The 21,888-nt window shown below is 36.7% G+C and overlaps 1 protein-coding gene across 1 annotated transcript in view; it reads left to right on the top strand.

Moving 5' to 3' along the window:
* The window catches only part of TMOD4 (tropomodulin 4), a 94,186-nt gene extending 73,129 nt beyond the window's left edge, over window positions 1-21,057 (top strand). Inside the window, exons 5-10 of the mRNA XM_053704997.1 lie at window positions 5,203-5,292; window positions 9,917-10,047; window positions 13,257-13,364; window positions 14,425-14,568; window positions 17,635-17,779; window positions 19,320-21,057. Coding sequence (XP_053560972.1) covers window positions 5,203-5,292; window positions 9,917-10,047; window positions 13,257-13,364; window positions 14,425-14,568; window positions 17,635-17,779; window positions 19,320-19,342 — 641 coding nt within the window. The 3' untranslated portion in view covers window positions 19,343-21,057. The remainder of the gene's footprint in view (window positions 1-5,202; window positions 5,293-9,916; window positions 10,048-13,256; window positions 13,365-14,424; window positions 14,569-17,634; window positions 17,780-19,319) is intronic.
* The last annotated feature ends 831 nt before the right edge of the window (window positions 21,058-21,888 follow it).

Here is a 21,888-nt window from a genome sequence, read left to right as displayed (position 1 = left end):
TGAAGGTTCGCCAGAAACACGGGGCATCAAGCTCCATACGGAGCTTTATAAATAGGCCCCATACAATATGTTTTATGGTACTATAAAAAGGCTCACTGATACAAACATTTTTCTATATTTCAATGTTAATGAAAACAGTGGCACCCCTACTTTTTTATCTGATGCTACTATTTATTCTGGTTGTCTTCAGAAATTTAAAAAACTTTGTAGTGAAAAAATAAACGCTCTCTTTCATCAGAATATTTTATCTTTAAATGTTTTCCATTCTTTTACTTTTTGTTTGGCTTCATTAAAAGTGTTACACATTTATTACAGTTTACACTCTTGGAACCCCTCCGCTCAAGATGAGAATACAGCCGGTGAATGGACATGAATGTCTTGTTTGCTCACAAGCTGCATCCTCATCATGAGAGGAACAGGGGCATAAGGTAGTCTATCTATTTAACCCCTGCAAAGTAGTAGTAAAAGAGAATGTGCTAACAAAACAGGGTGTTTTATTTTTACACTAGAATATCCCTTTAATGCAATTAAAGGGACACTAAATATTTCAAGCACTTAAATATGCGTGCTGCCCTTTTTTTATACTTATGTTTCACTGCAGGTATCTGAGGATGAGTAGCTGCAAACACATCAGCACTGGAATGCATTGAAAGTTAGATTTCAACATGGCTGCGCCCATGACTTATAAAAAGTATTTAGTGTTAAATGTCCTTTACGTTTTGTACACCGCTCCATTTTTTTTAATTAACATTCATTCCTTTGGTAGTACTACCCATGCTGTATTCATTTGTAAATGTATGAATGTATTTGCCCTTGTGAGTATGGTTATACAGGGTAGAAGACTAGACCTCTTAAAGGGACACAATTTTCATTTTATTGAGTCAAATTGAGGGGTTAGAAATTTGGTGACCTCAGCCGCAAATTCTAGCATTACATGTGGGGTTACTCAGCCCTTTATCTTGTGATATATCTATATTGGGGTCAGGATTCCTACTATTCCCCTTTTTTTCTCTTTGTTTGGGCGGCATATTGGGAGAAGAACTCTTGTTGAATATATATCTGTCCATGAACTAAAGACTACAGGTGAAGTGTCTATTTGTATGAAGTGTCAATGGGCGCTATTGTGGGGTGATCGAATGTGATTAGTGTGTACAAAAAAAAATTCAAAACACAAGTCTGTGATATAGGTGACTTATTCAGAGGGTATTGTCCCTATCCAAAATTATTGGTGCAAAATAAGTGTCTTATCCTGAATGGATATAAAAATAGTGAGTGAAGCTATTTGTTGCAAGTGGGCGTGTAAAAAAAAAAAAAGGGAAATTTCTTTGTAGTCTGTTTTAGGCCGACTAGAGAGGGGGACAAGAGAAACAAGATAAAATAAAAAGATAAAAGCGTTAGAATATCTCTCTTATGATGTTTGTCTATCTTTACAGGGCACGCACAGTTAATCCCCAAGTATATCAAGTTGAATTACCAAAAATCTTAGGAAGCAATAAATATATCCTAATTTACTAACTTTTTAGAGAGAGGGAATTATGTATATCTAAATAGTACTTCACAATCTAATGTTGTTGGCCCTGAGATTGTGATTCAATCTAAATCAGAAAAACAGGAAGATAATTCTACTATATACTCAGGGCTAGATTTATCAAAGCTGAGGCGTACAGTGGCACGTATACGCGCCCCTGTACGCCTCAGCTTGCCTGTGGCGGGGCGAAATTACCCGCATGTAATTGCGTGCAATCCCGCCCCCTGCCCGAGCACAGCCAATCACGCGCGGGCAGGAGCTGTCAATCTCTTCAGTCAGACTCGACCGAGGAGATTGAAATTCGCCACCTTAGAGGTGGCGAAGAGCGTAGGGAAGCAGCGGTCTGGTGATCGCTGCTTGATAAATCACGGTGAGCAAGTTCTTGTGAGAACTTGCAGCCGTAGGGGCTTGATAAATCGAGCCCTCAGTATAGTCCGATAAATCAGCACCAGGCTATCTTTCAAGTATTAGACTAATCATATAATTAGCTGTTTCTACATATCAACAAATAGGAAAACCACAGGTAGTTCTATGTAAATAGCATTAAATATTTGATCTAATTAATGAGCAACAAGAACTGAATAGTGCAGCCGCAGAACATTTAACTTTTTATGGTTATTGTCCTTTAAAAAGAGTGCCTGTATCAACATGAAGGGTATTAGTGAAGTAAATGAACAGCAGAATAGCACGACAGTTTTCTTATCCTTAGCTTTCCTTAGTTGCTATAACAGTGTTCCTTAGGCTGTTTCTAGGAAGTATTCTGTCCCATATAACAACTGGGACAAAGTCTCTAAGTGAAATATAAGCGTGAATAGTGAGAAGCCGTTACTTATTGCAACATGCAGTATTATGAGAGAGGGTATTATTGCAAACCTCATCTAGGGTTGTGATGTACTCGTCACTTTGTTAAATAGTCAGCCAAACACAAAGTTTATAAAGAATGGCAGAGTTTAATATCTCTATAGGACACTTCCTACCACACTCTGTTCTGTGGCAGTAATGATTATCAGTCAATATTGATAGTGGTAAGTCTATTCAGGAACAAGCCATCCTGGTCAGGTGCTCGACCGGACAATGATTTACTTGTATACCATATTTTCCTGGATATGGTAAATATAATTTGTAGAGAACCGTGGGAGTGGTCCGTAGTGACGATCAATCGCGGTGCAACCCGGACTGGGCATCCAGAGAAGGAGTACCTGCGATGTTATGGCACCACTACACTGATTACTTGCAAGGCGCTCGGTAAGCTGAAAGAGATGCTTGATGACCCGGTGGAAACACTTCAACGGTAAATGTCCACAGTTAGCGATCCTTGTTTACTCACAGGAGCACTGGTTACTAGTCCCTTTGGAACCCAGTAGTGTAGCTGCTCTTTATACAACAGTCATTCAGATTTACCGGACCTGCGGGGTGATATTTTTCTGAATCAGCAAAATTATCTGTTGGTTTAACACAGCATCCAGCGCTAACAGGTAACCTGGGGTGCATTCTGATGTTAACTGGAAACAGCCGTGTTACAATTAGTATCGATACGAATGACGTGCTTCAGCCAGTAAGCACAAATAGGCTGTAAGTAAAGACTTCCATTGCTGGACCTGACGATTCAATATCCAGGCTAAACACAGTTCGTGCAGCCAAGGAAAACTGCAATAAGGCTGGAAGATGGAAAATATCTCAAACGCTGAGATTCGGAGCGGCAGCAGCTACCTGTACACTCCGCCTCCAGCCGGAAGTCTAATCTCACAGTTTTCATTTTATAAGCATAGTATTGAGGTTATTCCTCTTCTCACTATAGTCATAGGTGCTGCCATGTTGAAATCTGTCTTTCACTGCATTCCAGTGCTGACCTGTGTTTTCACATGTGCAGTAACTCTTCTTCAGATGCAGTGAAACCTAGTTTCAAAAATAGTGGCACCCATAACTATTGTGAGCTAACGTCCCTTGAGCGCAATAAATAGAGCTTTTATTTTTTGCGCTCATTTTACAAATTGAAACTAATATTTTAGCATGTTGAAGATCTACTAAGCCTCCATTCAAGTAGTGGACTTTTTCACTTACTTTTAAACTATGGTTTTATGTTGAAATATAAGTTTAAAACACTGCACACACGTGCACACACATACACACATGCATACATACATATATATTCTCCAGTAAACATTTTTTAGCATCCATTCACAATACAGATTGTTGCGCTAAGGATAATGCACCCTGTGCTATCATTTGTACTCCACTTGTAATCTAGCGCTTAATGTTCAATATTAAAAGAACAGATTAGTAACCATAGTTACTTAGCAACTGATTACTACACAGGTGCTATAGTTTAGATATCCTTAAAATGTAGCCTGTTTGTGGATCCCAAGGACAAGAATGAAAGAACTCTATACTATCCATACGTTCTATGCCAGGCATTCTATTACTTGAGCTTATAATAATAACCCATATCATAATGGCTATAAAATCAGACAGCACTATTAGAGAGAACTTGGTACCTCCCATTTTGCACAATGTCACTATGGAAACAAAGCTAAAACTTTATGTTTCGCTTGACAGCTGAGTCTCTCAGTTTCCCCTCAGTCAGCAGATCTCTATCTAGAAGCTGGATCCTGTTCAAAGTTACTATTTTCAGTAGCAATGAGAAGGTATCTACTTACTCTAGGGAGGCAGGGCATGTGGAGTCCCCAAATCCCCTAATATAAAAATCAATTTATTTATGGTGTATTTACCCTTTAAAGGGACGCTTACCACCTTGTTAAAACAAGATATTTCTGTTGTCTGGCTTTAGAATAACATATCGGCCAAGTCTAAATATTGTAGCACAAATTAACATTGAGTTTGCTGCAATTGCTTTTTCAATAGCCAAAATCCACCCAACACTTATCTGGAGGAGCCAATCTGGGTTTGCTTCTGGGGAAGACCAGGGTAGCCACAATCATTATGTTAGTATAAACTGCATTGTTTTGCAGTTGTTATCTGCTGAGACCAATTAAAGGGATAGGAAACCCACATTTTCTTCTTTCATGATTTAGGCAGAGCATGCCATTTTAAGCAACTTTCTAAATTAATTGTATTATCAATCTTTTTTCATTATCTTGTTATCTTTATTTGAAGAGCAGGAATGTAAGATTAGGAGCCATCCTGTTTTTGGTTGAGAACCTGGGTAGCACTTGCTGATTGGTGGCTAAATGTAGCCACCAATCAGTAACCGATATCCAGGGTTCTGAACCAAAAATGGTCCGGCTCCTAAGCTTCCATTCCTGCTTTTTCAAATAAAGATACCGAGAGAGCCATGGAAATTGATAATAGAAGTAAATTAGAAAGTTGCTTAAAATTGCATGCTCTATCTGAATCATGAAAGAAAAAAATGGGTTTCATATCCCTTTAAGCAAAGATATGTAGCAGAGTTAGCTTTGAGAACAATACAATGTATATCTCTAGTTCTGATATTTTTTAAATCCACAATTTTAGAGCTAAATTACATGAAAAGGGGGAAAATAAATACTTTTTACTACCCATAACTATATCATTTTATATTAAAATCTCAAGATATTTACTGTCCCTGGTGGCAGCCAAATGATTAACTTTTAATTAACGCAGCTTGGAAATGTGGGGTTCTACAAGGCCTTTGCACTGGGTTTACACGGCTTATTGTGTTGTGTTTTAATTTGCAGCAATTCTTGGAATGTACACACTCATGAGCAACAAGCAGTACTATGATGCAATCACATGTGGCATTATCATTAACACAGAAGGAATCAACAGTAAGTAACAGGAGTGTATAATTTGATTGTCATATACAGAAGCCAAATGTTTGTGTTTTCATATGTTGTTGCAGCTTATTTGTGTAACCTGTTGCATGTGTGGCAGTATGAATATTACATTTCTGTTTGTGTGGAACGTTAACAGAATGTATATGTAACAGATCCATATGTTTCCTATATGTGCATAGTAATATAAAGAAGCCAAGTTTGTACTACAGTATTATATATGGGTCTGTGTGTGTGCCTGTGATATTGTGTGTAATGTATAGAAGCTAGTGACTGTAAGTGCCAAATACATAACAGTAAATGTACTTGCTTCTGTGTATTTAGTATATGCAGAACACCTTAGTGTTTGCACACAGTATAACTGCAGATGCCTTTCAGATGCAAAGTATCAAATAAATGTTACAGTTGTATTTTTAGTGGCTATTAAATGTACATGAAACTCAAATTTCACTTTCATTATTCAGATGACCGCAATTTTAAACAACTTTCCAATTTACTTCTATTATCATTTTTTTTTTAAATTAACTTGATATCCTTTGTTGAAAAAGCAGCAATGCACTACTGGGAGCTAGCTGAACACATTGAGTGAGTCAATGCAAGAGTCATATATATATGTGCAGCCCCCAACCATCAACTAGCTCTCAGCAGTGCATTGCTGCTCCTGAGTCTACCTAGGTATGCTTTTCTACAAAGGATACCAAGAGAACAAATCAAATGAATAGAACTAACATGGAAAGTTGTTTAACATTGCATGCTCTGTCTGAATATTGAAATAAGCAGTTTGGGTTTCATGTCCCTTTAATAACTTTTAGAAGATAAAAAATAGGAAAAAGAAACCTTTGTGCCTCAATACTTTATTTTTTCCTCCAACATACATCACCTACTAAGACGCTCTTATCTTTATCTATCTTTTATTTATGTTTTTTATTTGTGTCTCAGAACTTCCCCCTATTAATTATATAGAAACATGCACATGTTCCTAAATAAAGTATCCCAAAATAATGAATGTTTGCATAACTTTATACATATCCAAGGCAGGAGAGTAACTCTAGAGGTCTCGTTGAAACTGGGCACCACTAGGGTGCCCATCTGACCCTGCAATTGCATTTACATCATGTCTGGCCCCTCTGTGTGCCTCTCCTGGAACCCAGGCTCACAGTTTAAGGAACGTTTATGTAATATATAAATATGTTGGCAGGGATTCCAAGATGGCTGCCATAGTGTTGCTGTACAGAAAAACCAGCCACCATATTTGTACAGGAAGGCTGCGCATATCAACTGGCACAGACTATACAAGGCACAGAGAAGCAGCTCCTCTTATACCTATGTGGCTGCTGATTCAGCTTTTGCTAAGTGCAGCCATAAAGGGTGCTGTTGAAATGGGGTCCCGCCAAATACTTTGCCCTGGGGCCCAGCAAGTGCTTGTTACACCCGTGATCCAAGGTATTCTGGGTCACTGCATTCGGCCCCTGCAGCTTCCAGTGGTCTCATTTAGCAACAACCCTTTTTATATTTATTGGAAGACAATTCATTCTTTTAACTACCCTTAATGTTATTTTATGTATTTAGCACCTTTCTCCTTGGTTTCCTTCTCAGTTTGTGCTCAGGGATGAGTAATGATTTTTGACAGTTAATAGAATAAATGTTACTAAAACAAATGTTACAATTTGGGAGCGTCGTTCTGATGCTGTCTGTGACATATATACACACATTAACACAGAAATATATATGTATATAATCATATAAATATATATTTAAATTGTGGTCTATGGGAACACACCGTTCCCCATAGACCACAATGTAAAGGCCTTTTTCAGTGCTATTTTTTTTTCTAACACTCAACTTCCACGAACTTTAAAGTCCTACAATGCCTTCTATTTTGAGGGCATTTGGGACACTCTAATTGCTACCCAAAGCTCCTCTGTAACAATAACCAGCCACTTGTAATACCTGGTTAATTATTGCGCTCGCGCAAACTGGATCATTTAGTGCTCCACTTGTAATCTAGCCCTTAATGTTATAATGTTCATAAAACATTCACTATTCCTTTACAATTAAACAATTTAGCCACTTTTTTTAAATTTTGTCAGTCTATCATTTTACTGACCTGAATATACTGTATTGCTTTTCTTTCACCAACACTCTCTGCTTTTCTTTCACCAACACTCTCTCCTCTGCTTATATTAAAGGGACAGAGTATTGTAATTTTGTCCCCCCCTTTATGTGTTCGCAATTATCTATTTTTTGTTCTTCTGAAGTGTATTAAATTGTTTACAAATAGCTATTTTACCTTTATTTTATCACACGCTGATTTTCCTATTGAAACTTCCACCTATACTGAAAATTTCAGTACAGTATTAGTGGCTATAGAAAAGCTATGTAAACAGCAGAAGAAATCACACTTCCAGTGGGGGTGATATACATGGGTAATACAATGAACATTTAAATTGCTCTCTCTAAGTATTGTTTTTATCCCTGTTTCTGTTCCTTTTTTCCAGCCCTTATACAATTCTAACAGTCTTTTCTTAATATTTGTTCCAAATTATTTATTTTGTTTAACCCATTCTTTCTTCCCATTGGCCAAGACTCACAGCTATCTTTGTCTGCTTCATTTTTATGTCTTTCTTTCCCCATGTTATCCATTTTCCTCTGCATTTCCCCTGTCTTTTCCTATTATCTGTTCCCTTTTTACCCATGTCTATCTTTATTCTTTATCTCATACTCTGTCCATTTTTAGGTTCTATAATTTATTTTGCCCAAACTGCTTGTCAATGCTGTTCTGTTTGTCACAATCACACCCACTGCCCCCCTCCCATATGCCTACTCTGTTTGACTTAGATATTTTTACAAAAAAGTATTTAATAAAAGATGCAAAAATGTTTGACACGTCCTTAAACTACTACTCATAATTTAGAAAACTAGTATGGTCTTTTTCTCAAAATGATGTACAGGGAGTGCAGAATTATTAGGCAAGTTGTATTTTTGAGGATTAATTTTATTATTGAACAACAACCATGTTCTCAATGAACCCAAAAAACTCATTAATATCAAAGCTGAATAGTTTTGGAAGTAGTTTTTAGTTTGTTTTTAGTTATAGCTATTTTAGGGGGATATCTGTGTGTGCAGGTGACTATTACTGTGCATAATTATTAGGCAACTTAACAAAAAACAAATATATACCCATTTCAATTATTTATTTTTACCAGTGAAACCAATATAACATCTCAACATTCACAAATATGCATTTCTGACATTCAAAAACAAAACAAAAACAAATCAGTGATCAATATAGCCACCTTTCTTTGCAAGGACACTCAAAAGCCTGCCATCCATGGATTCTGTCAGTGTTTTGATCTGTTCACCATCAACATTGCGTGCAGCAGCAACCACAGCCTCCCAGACACTTTTCAGAGAGGTGTACTGTTTTTCCTCCTTGTAAATCTCACATTTGATGATGGACCACAGGTTCTCAATGGGGTTCAGATAAGGTGAACAAGGAGGCCATGTCATTAGATTTTCTTCTTTTATACCCTTTCTTGCCAGCCACGCTGTGGAGTACTTGGACACGTGTGATGGAGCATTGTCCTGCATGAAAATCATGTTTTTCTTGAAGGATGCAGACTTCTTCCTGTACCACTGCTTGAAGAAGGTGTCTTCCAGAAACTGGCAGTAGGACTGGGAGTTGAGCTTGACTCCATCCTCAACCCGAAAAGGCCCCACAAGCTCATCTTTGATGATACCAGCCCAAACCAGTACTCCACCTCCACCTTGCTGGCGTCTGAGTCGGACTGGAGCTCTCTGCCCTTTACCAATCCAGCCACGGGCCCATCCATCTGGCCCATCAAGACTCGCTCTCATTTCATCAGTCCATAAAACCTTAGAAAAATCAGTCTTGAGATATTTCTTGGCCCAGTCTTGACGTTTCAGCTTGTGTGTCTTGTTCAGTGGTGGTCGTCTTTCAGCCTTTCTTACCTTGGCCATGTCTCTGAGTATTGCACACCTTGTGCTTTTGGGCACTCCAGTGATGTTGCAGCTCTGAAATATGGCCAAACTGGTGGCAAGTGGCATCTTGGCAGCTGCACGCTTGACTTTTCTCAGTTCATGGGCAGTTATTTTGCGCCTTGGTTTTTCCACACGCTTCTTGCGACCCTGTTGACTATTTTGAATGAAACGCTTGATTGTTCGATGATCACGCTTCAGAAGCTTTGCAATTTTAAGAGTGCTGCATCCCTCTGCAAGATATCTCACTATTTTTGACTTTTCTGAGCCTGTCAAGTCCTTCTTTTGACCCATTTTGCCAAAGGAAAGGAAGTTGCCTAATAATTATGCACACCTGATATAGGGTGTTGATGTCATTAGACCACACCCCTTCTCATTACAGAGATGCACATCACCTAATATGCTTAATTGGTAGTAGGCCTTCAAGCCTATACCGCTTGGAGTAAGACAACATGCATAAAGAGGATGATGTGGTCAAAATACTCATTTGCCTAATAATTCTGCACTCCCTGTATAGTGTAATCTAAATGATTGTAAGTTATTATGTGTATACATAAGGAGCTTGTTAGTATATTTAACAGACAAAACTTGCAAAATATATAGATGTCATTCTCCACAGGTGTGGTGCAGCCTGACAAGTACAAACCAGTCCCAGACGAACCCCCAAATCCAACAAATATAGATGAAACTCTTCAAAAAATTCAAAGCAACGCAGCTGACCTGGAAGAGGTTAATCTAAATAATATTAAGGTGAGCAAAGTTCCAGTCACAATAATATAAAGGTTGATAAAGAACAAGTCACTGATATGTAAGAATAATGGAGACACAGATTAAAATACCTTAATAGGTGATGATATAAATCTAAAGTATAATTTCTATTAATTTCTATCAGATATACCTTAAAAGGATACTAAACCCAAATTATTTATTTCATGTTTCAGATAGAGCATGCAATTTGAATAAACTTTTTAATTTACTCCTATAATACTTTTTTCTTTGTTCTCTTGCTATCTTTATTTGAAAAAGTAGGAATCTAAGTTTAGGAGCCGGACAATTGTTGGTTCAGAACCTAGGTAGCGCTTGCTGATTGGTGGCTAAATGTAGCCACCAATAAGCAAGCGCTACGCAGGGTGCTGAACCAGAAATGGGCTCACTCCTAAACTTATATTCTTGCTTATTCAAATAAAGATACCAAAAGAACGAAGAAAAATTGATAATAGGGGTAAATTAGAAAGTTGCTTAAAATTCCATGCTCTATCTGAATCGTGAAAGAAAAAAATTTGGGTTTAACCCCTTAATGACCGCAGCACTTTTCCATTTTCTGTCCGTTTGGGACCAAGGCTATTTTTACATTTTTGCAGTGTTTGTGTTTAGCTGTAATTTTCCTCTTCCTCATTTACTGTACCCACACATATTATATACAGTTTTTCTCGCCATTAAATTGACTTTCAAAAGATACCATAATTTTCATCATATCTTATAATTTACTATAAAAAACATTATAAAATATGAGGAAAAAATGGAAAAAAACACATTTTTTCTAACTTTGACCCCCAAAATCTGTTACACATCTGCAACCACCAAAAAACACCCATGCTAAATAGTTTCTAAATTTTGTCCTGAGTTTAGAAATACCCAATGTTTACATGTTCTTTGCTTTTTTTGCAAGTAATAGGGCCATAAATACAAGTAGCACTTTGTTATTTCCAAACCACTTTTTTTCAAAATTAGCGCTAGTTACATTGGAACACTAATATCTTTCAGGAATCCCTGAATATCCATTGACATGTATATATTTTTTTTTAGAAGACATCCCAAAGTATTGATCTAGGCCCATTTTGGTATATTTCATGCCACCATTTTACCGCCAAATGCGATCAAATAAAAAAAATTGTTCACTTTTTCACAAATATTTTCACAAACTTTAGGTTTCTCACTGAAATTATTTATAAACAACGTATGCAATTATAGCATAAATGGTTGTAAATGCTTCTCTGGGATCCCCTTTGTTCAGAAATAGCAGACATATATGGCTTTGGCTTTGCTTTTTGGTAATTAGAAGGCTGCTAAATGCCCCTGCGCAAAATACGTTTATTATGCCCAGCAGGGAAGGGGTTAATTAGTGAGCATGTAGGGAGCTTCTAGGGTTAATTTTAGCTTTAGTGTAGTGTAGTAGACAACCCCAAGTATTGATCTAGGCCCATTTTGGTATATTTCATGCCACCATTTCACCGCCAAATGCGATCAAATTAAAAAAAACGTAATTTTTTTTCACAATTTTAGGTTTCTCACTGAAATTATTTACAAACAGCTTGTGCAATTATGGCACAAATGGTTGTAAATGCTTCTCTGGGATGCCCTTTGTTCAGAAATAGCAGACATATATGACTTTGGCGTTGCTTTTTGGTAATTAGAAAGTCGCTAAATGCTGCTGCGCATCACACGTGTATTATGGCTAGCAGTGAAGGGGTTAATTAGGTAGTGTGTAGGGAGCTTGCAGGGTTAATTTTAGCTTTAGTGTAGAGTTCAGCCTCCCACCTGACACATCCCACCCCCTGATCCCTCCCAAACAGCTCCCTTCCCTCCCCCACCCCACTATTGTCCCCGCCATCTTAAGTACTGGCAGAAAGTCTGCCAGTACTAAAATAAAAGATTTTTTTTTTTTTTAAAGAAAAAAAAAAAAAAGCATATTTACATATGCTGTGTTTAGGATCTCCCCTTAGCCCCCAACCTCCCTGATCCCCCCCTAAAACAGCTCTCTAAGCCTCCCCCTCTGCCTTATTGGGGGCCATCTTGGGTACTGGCAGCTGTCTGCCAGTACCCAGTTTGCACAATCAAATGTTTATTTTTTTTATTTTTTTTTTATTTTTTCTGTAGTGTAGCTTCCCCCCCCCCCACGGACCAACCCCCACCACCTAAATAATGCCTAAGGTTTTTTTTAAAAAAATTACTGGTCCCACTTTTATTTTGGGACACATTTTTTTCTGTAGTGCAGCGGTCCCCACCCGGTCCCTGCCCCGGCGGGCGCCTGCGCGCGCCCCCTCGTGCACGTGTGCGCTCCCGCGCTTCCACGCCCACGATCCCGCCCCCCTCCACATGACCAGGGCCATCGATGGCTCCCACCCACCAACGATACCGGCCATCGATGTCCGGTGCAGAGAGGGCCACAGAGTGGCTCTCTCTGCATCGGATGGCCATCTAAGGTTATTGCAGGATGCCTCCATATCGAGGCATCACTGCAATAACCGGAAAGCAGCTGGAAGCGAGCAGGATCGCTTCCAGCTGCTTTCCACACCGAGGACGTGCAGGGTACGTCCTCAGGCGTTAACTGCCTTTTTTCTGAGGACGTACCCTGCACGTCCTCGGTCATTAAGGGGTTAAAGGGACATGAAGCCCAATTTTTTTTCATGATTTAGAAAGAGCGTCTAATATTAAACAACTTTCTAATTTACTTATATAATCTAATTTGCTTCATTCTCTTGATATCCTTTGCTGAAAAGCATATCTAGATAGGCTCAGTAGCTGTTGATTGGTGGCTGCACATAGACGCCTCGTGTGATTGGCTCACCCATGTGCATTGCTATTTCTTCAACAAAGGATATCTAAAGAATGAAGCAAATTACATAATAGAAGTAAATTGGAATGTTGTTGAAAATTGTATTCTCTACCTGAATCATGAAAGAAATATTTTCAGTTTAGTGACCCTTTAACAATGGAAATGGAATACACAATGCATTTAACATTTAATATGAAAAATATAAATAATAATATTAACTTATTATAAAACAAACTGCAAATTGATCTGAATAATCAAAAATGTTAGTAGAGAATTAATCTGGATAAAATAATATGAGCAAGCTAATTAATATAAATAATATAAATGCAAAATTACACCTAAACCATGACAGTTTCATTTATATGTTTGGATATTATTACTTCTAACATGTGATTCTCTGCAGGACATTCCCATTTCTACTCTCAAGGAGATTTGCAATGCTATGAAAAGCAACACTCATGTGAAAAAGCTGAGTCTGGTGAACACCCGTAGTAATGATCCTGTTGCATATGTAAGTACTCAACTGTACACAGATGTTATTTTATTTATTTTGATCTAGATAATTAAAATCTTTAAAAAAAAAACATGCTTTTTTTTAGTATATAGTTTGCCCGTGGAGGACATGTTGCTGGTAGATAATATAATTGCAGAGTGGTTGGGGAACTTTTAACATCATAGAGATAAATCAGTGAAGCAAAACATATCCATCTTGAGTACTTCTAGGGAATGCTGCATATGCATTGTGTACGTGCATTTTATGGTCACAAACAACTTGCACATAAGTTGAGAAAAATCATCTATGATTCCTCTAGAGTGGCTCTTGATCTTGGGTGGCCTGAGAGCCACTTACAGTAAGTACAATGTACGGCTCCAAGGACAAATGGCATGTCTTGCAGTGCATAGGAGCTCATTATGAAAAGGAGATGCTAGTAGTGTACCATACCCCATCATGTTAACCCCATACCCCATTATGTTAACCCCCTTATGTTTATTAGCAGTGAATAAATAATAAGTATTACTCAACATAGTGTGCTTATTATGACTAAATATATTATTTATTACCAGTATCAATTGTAGCAGTGTCACTGTAAAAATAATCATTGGTATACAATGTATCATAATTAAAAACACTTACATTATTTGTGTGCAAATATATATACTGCATGCCTATTGTAGTAAAAAAATAATTATATATATATATACAGTATATACAAATATATATACATACATACATTGAAGTTAAGTATGAAGTTTCACTTTGGACTTAAGTTTACATTTAGTGACAGTTTTCTAGCTCTGACAAAATTCACAAGATAAAATGATCTTACCTAGTGGTATCAGCTAACGTGCTGATTACTGGTAAAGTAAACTTTTGTGTGTTGCAAATGGTGAAATATCTAGCAGTTCAGCAGTTGCCTTTTATTTTAGCTACAATTCTAAGCTTTAAACTATTCTAATTTTGTAAAAAAATGTTTTTAAAAATGAGTAACATTTTATGCACCTTTTTTTAAAGAGACATTGAAGTTTTTTTGTTTGTACCTGTGATATCCCTCGTATATCTGCTTATACAGGCCGTGGCTGAAATGTTGAAGGAAAACAAGACACTTCAGAGCCTGAACATTGAATCAAACTTTATTTCCAGCACTGGGATGCTATCTGTTCTCAAAGCTATGAAAAGCAACACAACTCTGTCGGAACTTCGGGTGGACAACCAGGTAATATCCTCTATATACTGGGACTTTAATCTCACCGTTCATCACTGGATCTATATTTTTGGCAGTTGTAAGGATTTCTCAATATCTGCCAAAAGTTGTGTTTCATATTTAAACAGATTAGTTTCAGTGCCAACCACAGGTGACCTAGTTCACTATGGGCTAGATTACAAGTGGTGCGATAAATTTATCGCATAGGCTGTATAGCAATATCTCATCCGCGTCAATTGGCACGCGTATTACAAGTTGAAACCAAACTCATTTGCTCAAGAGCGATCTAATGTATCGTGTGTCGGGTTTGTGCGACTGTAGACCTCGCGTAAAGGGTTTGGGCTCAAATAAAGTTGCACCAAACACAACATAAATGCATTAAGGTGACAGTAAAGTCATAATTAGACATTCATGATTTAGATAGAACATACAATTTTAAACAAATTTCCAGCTTACTTCTTTTTTTTAATTTGTTTCCTTCTCTTGTTATCCTTTGCTTAAAGGTTTATCTAGGTAAGCTCAGGAGCAGCAAATAACCTAGGTACTAGTTGCTGATTGGTAGCTGCATTTATATACCGATTGTCATTGGCTCACCCATGTGTTCAGTTAGAAACCAGTAGTGCAATGCTGCTCCTTCAACAAATGATACATAGAGAATGAAGCAAATTTGATAATAGAAGTAAACTGGAAAGTTGTTTAAAATTGTATGTCCCTTTAATATAAATGGTTACACTCATAAAAACACTATCTGATAAAAAATTAGTCATATAAGTATCAAATAAAAAATATTTATAAGGGTTCAAATTAATATGGTATATGGCCATGTATCTGACTAAATATACTTAACATTCCAATGTTCTTTATATGGGGAAAATATTCTTTATATTTTTAAATATTTATTCCTATATATATATATATATATATATATATATATATATCTGTATATTTTCATATAGATATAACGGTATAGATATATATGTTACATTAACTTTAGCAGATATATATAGAAATATATATTTAAAAACAAAAATGTTCTATGTGAAGAACATTGGATTATAAAATATACATAACGCACTTCTGGTTTTGCGCTTTAGGTCTCACGCGGTGTAAATGAAGGATTAGTTATCTTAAGGCGTGTTATGTAAATATTAAATATAAAATATTGAAAAAAATATTAATAATTTATAATTATTATAGTTACTGTAAAATATACATATATATTCTATTGATTTTTTAGAATATTTTAGTACATCTCTAATAATTATTTACATTAATTATTAATATTTTTCAATATTTTTTATTTAATAAATACATAACGCACCTTAATATAACTCATATCAGGTTAGCGCACATTAAAAATTAGTGTACTCCTGCGGGCTTATGTGCGCAAAACCTGACAGGAGTACAATAGTTCTTCATGTGCGCTAATCCGAAGTCCTTTAGTTAATGCGTGTGGGGTTTCGCTTGCGCTCAAACTTAATACACAAGCACCCACAAAATCTTTACTTCTGGTGGTGTTATTGCTTGAGCGAATATGCTAAATAGCCACATCCCTTGTAATCTGGCCCTATGTGTTTAACTGTAACAAAGGAGTTAAACACATTGGTAAAGCCAACTGCTGTAAGCCTTGCAACTTCCAAGCATAATGCAGCCAGTAATGCAGCAGCATTTCCTTATTGGCTGATCGGTCATGTCCAACTCAGGAGCTATGTGTTTAACCCCGTTGTGGAAGTCACATCTAAGTTATCTAGGCTCACTAATGCATACATGTTCTATAGAATTAGTGCATGCATTTATTTTTTGCATTAAAATACCCCTTTAAGTTACCTTTATATGGATAACAACTCTACACAACACTATTTTGCTGGATGTCTTCTTTCAGGATATTTTATAAATCTGTTTTCCTCCTTGTTTAGTGAGCATCCCTTTCCTCTTCCAGGGCAATATTTTACACCCTTGTATTTCTCCACACTAAGAAGACAAACTCATTGACAACCCTTAAAGGGTCGTAAAACCCATGATTCAGTTAGAGCATGCAACTTTAAACAACTTTCCAATTTACTTGTTATTTAATTTGCTTTGTTCTCTTGGTATCCTTTAAAAAGCATACTTAGGTAGGCTCAAGAGCAGTAATGCACTAACTGGGAGCTTGTTGCTGATTGGTGGCAGCACATATATGCCTCTTGTCATTGGCTAATGTGATGCGTTCAGTTAGCTCCCAGTAGTGTACTGCGCTCCTTCAACTAAGAATTCCAAGAGAATGAAGTAAATTTGATAATAAAAGTACATTTGAAAGTTGTTCAAAATTGTATGCTCTGTCTTAAACATGAAAGAAACATTTTGGGTTTCATGTCCCTTTAATACTGAATTTACAAAAGACAGCTAAAGACACTTTAAAGGGATAGTAAACACCAAAAATGTTATTGTTTAAAAAAGATAGATCATCCCTTTATTTACCATTCTCCAGTTTTGCATAACCAACACTGTTATAGAAATACACTTTTTACCTCTGTAATAACCTTGTATCTAAGCTTCTGCTGACTGCCTCCTTATCTCAGATCTTTTGACAGACTTGCATTTCAGGCAATTAGTGCTGACTCTTAAATAATGTCACGTGCTTGAGCACAGTGTTATCTATATGAAACACATGAACTAATGCCCTCTAGCTGTGCAAAACTGTCAAATGCATTCAGATAAGTGGTGGCCTTCAAGGGCTTCGAAATTAGCTTATGAGCCTACCTAGGTTTAGCTTTCAACTAAGAATAACAAGAGAACAAAGCAAATTTGATGATAAAAGTAAATTAGAAAGTTGTTTAAAATTACATGCCCTATTTGAATAATGAAAGATTAATTTGGACTTTACTATCCTTTTAATGGAGTTAAATAAATTTACCATCCACTTGAGGTCACCAGTGAGCTACTTGTTGGTGTGGCAGGAAGCAACTAGTATTCTGTATTCTACACCCATATGATGACTAAGGAAGATCCCTTAACTGGTCTGAACAAGTGCTCTGATGACCAGGGGAGTGATTATCTTACAATATGTAATGTTTAGACTTTTTATTGATCCATTTTCAGCACCAGAACCTAGGAGACACAGTAGAAATGGAGATGGCATCCATGGTAGAGAACTGCCCTTCCATCGTACGCTTTGGGTACCACTTTACACAGCAGGGACCAAGAGCCAGAGTATCAAACGCTATCACCAGGAACCTCGAGCTGCGTAAGTGACGATAAAGCATGTTCTTCTACATGAACAACTAATTCACTGTCCTTTAAAAATATAAACAAAACAAAAAAGAAATATGGATTTTCATGTTATAACTAATAATATGTTTATTATTGTATCTGGGCTCTACTGCTCCCATTCCTAGGTGCAATAGGACCCCTGCAAGGATCATTATCTATAAGTGGCTTTTACTATATATTATTATTATACTTATTATTTTTTATGCTTTAGAATTTGAAGCTAGTGAGGATCTCTGCACTTAATTTTAAGTTCGTTATGTTCCAGCGTTTATATTTAGACTGTAAAGTGCTGTGTATCAGTTTCACTGTTGCAGTACGTCAAGACAATTGTATATTTGTAATACTGTGGAATAAAAGAAAGCTATTACAGTAATACTCCACTAGGAAAAAAAGATGTCAAAGTATAGATGTATGCACCCAAAAGTGTCTTCTGTTATTCAGGTATAGCCATTTGCTTTTGCACTGCAGTTTTTTTTAAACCCATGTCACAGGCTCATTGTCTAATCACTGCAAGCTTGCTTGTTTGCACTGTTTAACTTAAAGGGACATTCCAGCCAAAATTGTAATCTACATGGATGCATTTCAGTTTTGAATATAAGCATTTTTATATTATACAATTATTAGCAAAAATACTTGCCCAGCATTTTAAACACAGCACTTGCTCAGAGAGCCTAATGTGCTTCTACCATCCGGTAATGACTTAATTTGTTAATTGTTGACGTGATACAAGCCCCACTGGTACTCTGAGCAGTTGCAGTATTTAAAATGCTGGTGCACTGAGAGTATCTAGCTATGCTTCACATGCACGTGCAGAGAAAAAGGCTAACACCAAAACAGTGATAACTTTTACTAGAAGCATTTTGCTAATACATGTTTATTGCTAATATGTTTCTGTTCAAAGATGTCTTTGACCGGAATGTCCCTTTAATGTAGCACTTTCTCACTCTGGGTAAAGCTGTTTGCTGCTTTAACCAGTGAGGGAACTCGCTACATTAAGTTGAATGGCTGAATCAGGTGATGCTTTTTTAAAAACCTGCAGTAGAAAAGAGGACAGATGTACATGAATAGCAAAGGGACTTTTGGGTGCATAAATCTATACTTTGATATCTTAAAAAGGTATGGTTATGCTTATGATACATAATTCTATAAACAAACTCTACTGTCCCTTTAATTACTAAATTAAACAATTCACTTTCTATACCTGTGACTTAGAAACCACCAAAATGAGTGTAAACTTTCTTTGACAGAGGCTTTGAGTGCACATTATTTCTCATGAAGCAAAATCTAGATCTTTCACATATTTGTGACAACAGTGCAAACAGCTACTTAATTTATGGGGACTAGATAAATATTCATGTACTATGTTTAACATCTTTATCTCCTCCAATGACAGAAGCTTCTCAATTTATTGCTACTCATTAGAGTGTCAAAACTCCACATTTATTAACATTCATTTATTTATTAACATTTATTTTCTGCCCCCATGATTAACATTTTTCTATTCTGTTTGATAGGTCGCAAGCAGAAGAAGGTTTAAAAGAACCACTTTGTCCCATCTTGAACTCCAGCCCTCTGACCGTCTGTGCAATGTCCGAGCTGTGTAACTGATTTTTACACTTAAAAGCTCTCCCTGTCATAAACCAACTTTTTGGACAATCTCTGTAAACTCCATCACCCTGTGCTATGAAATCCTCACATAACTCTGTGTATGACATTAGTGTAAAACCTCCAGAGACACATTTGGGTTCCAAGATGCAATTGGCCCATTAAGTGGACACACACAATTGTACTTCTATTCTCTCTCTCTCTCTTTTCACACTTTGTCACTTTAACTGTTTAATTTGACCTACTCTTTAGGTTGTTTAATCCACCCCCCCCTTTGTCTTCTTGCTCAGCGCATTGTCCCTATTTGCTGCCATTACTTCAGCTATGTCTCCATATCTCCCTGATCCTCTATTGCCATTTGCCTCCCAGTCTTGAGGCCTGATGATGAAAAACTCACTGGTATAGAGATACGTCACACAAAATCTTTAGGTTTTTATTTGAGCATTATATTGTAATGAAGGTGTTTCTCCTTCGTACCCAGAAGCCTACATAGCTAAATAACCAGGTCTCAAGCAAACATTTGCCTTAATAAAATAGATTGAAGGACCTCTTAGTACTTTACCATAGCGTAGATCTTTAGATGATCAGCCTTTCAATCTTTTCTCAATTACTACCAATCTCTTTTGCTTTCTCTCCCTTCTCATGCTGCTGTCTCCCCCACCTTATAGCACATGGTTTAACATTGTCCCCCTCCATGTGCTCTTGCTCAGGGCTCGTTGGTTACTGTCTGCTGTGTGGCACAGCTTTGTGGTTTTGGTGCCATACAGGTTATACCATGACACAGTGGATATAATTAGTTTTAGTTTGGAAATTCATAATCCTGGTTAATTACCTGTTTGCACCTTTTAAATGTATAAATACGTCCTACATCTCTCTTAAAGGGACATTCAATTGAATAGTTCTATCTTGCAAATGAAATAATACTATTTAAATATTTTAAAGGATTATTATTTTTTTCTACATACACGTTTTCAATAAAACCTCTTTTAACTGACTTTGGGATAGGATGTGTATGTTTGTGCATAACTCATCCCTAGGGACAGAGTATTCATTGGATGATAAAGATAACTCCCACAGTTCTATTAATGGCTAGTAACAATTTGCTAGAGCATTCATTTATAGCACTAGTGACACTGCAAATCTGTGTTTAACCCATGCAAAGGGGTAAAACACATAATTAAAGCACTGCTAGTCCCAGTAGTCACATGACCCAGCTGTGCAATTGCCACCTCTTATTGGCTCACCAGCTGTTTTTCACTCGGGACCAGCAGTTCCCTGTTGCTCCCAAGCAGTACTTTAACCTTGAGTTTAACCCCTTTGTGGTTGTTAAACACATAGGCTTGCAGCACTAGATTTAAAATTAAATGCTCTAACAAATTAGTGCATGTAATTTTTTGTACTAGACTGTTTCTTTAATTGTAGCCTTGCTCCAATATTTAAATGTTCTCTGGCTTCAAACATTATTTGTCATTACTGCCCATTTCTGTCTTAAGTCCCCTGATGGGTATCCTGCTTATGGTTTACAGACTCTGTCTTGTGCTAAGTCAGGACACCAGCTTTGTAGTTGGTGACCAGGATATGGGTTGGTGTTTTGAAAGGTTCAATGTTTTTAAAATATGTAAATAAAGTGACTATGAACTATTTTAATATTGTATTTAATGTTGGTTTATGTTTTTCTGAGCATTCAATGAAATTCATTAAGATTTTAAAAAAAACTTTTAATTAATGCTGATTAAAGAAGGAATTATTTAAAATGATTTACTTTGATGTAAGCTATTAAAGGGACAGTCTACATCAGAATTGTTATTGTTAAAAAAAAAAAGCCTCTGCAGACTGCCCTCTTATTTCAAGTCTTTTGACAGACTTGCATTTTAGCCAAACAGTGCTGACTCCTAGGTAACTCCATGGGTGTGACCACAATGTTATCTCTATGGCACACATGAACTAATGCCCTCTAGTTGTGAAAAACTGTCTATTATTATTATTCTGTATTCAGATAAGAGGCAGCCTTCAAGTGCTTAGAAATTAACATATGAGCCTACCTAAGTTTAGGTTTCAACTAAGAATACCAAGAGAACAAAGCAAAATTGATGATAAAAAAAGTAGAAAGTTGTTTAAAATGACATGCCCTATCTGAATCATGAAAATGTTATTTTGACTAGACTGTCCCTTTAATTAATCAGACACTAGTTATATAAAACAGCAGCCACTTGTTTGTCATTAAGCTACATGACAGCTACTTGTTTGATATTTCTATTTACCAAGTTTTGTATATTTGAGAACTATACACAGTTACTTAAAATTTATTAAAAGTAACTAATTTCCTATGCATTTTTTTTACTACAAATGTAATTATAATCTTTTTTTCTTGATGTATGAGTTTAATGTAATGGGGCCCCAGTCCAATTTCACCATTAGTGACCAGCCCTTCATACAAAAAAACATGATCACCCCTGTGTTAAAATGTTAGAAGTACTT

This window comes from Bombina bombina, chromosome 1, assembly GCF_027579735.1.
Source record: "Bombina bombina isolate aBomBom1 chromosome 1, aBomBom1.pri, whole genome shotgun sequence".
NCBI lineage: Eukaryota > Metazoa > Chordata > Amphibia > Anura > Bombinatoridae > Bombina > Bombina bombina.
Note: the sequence above shows the minus strand (reverse complement) of the source record. Positions and strands in the feature narration are given on the sequence as shown.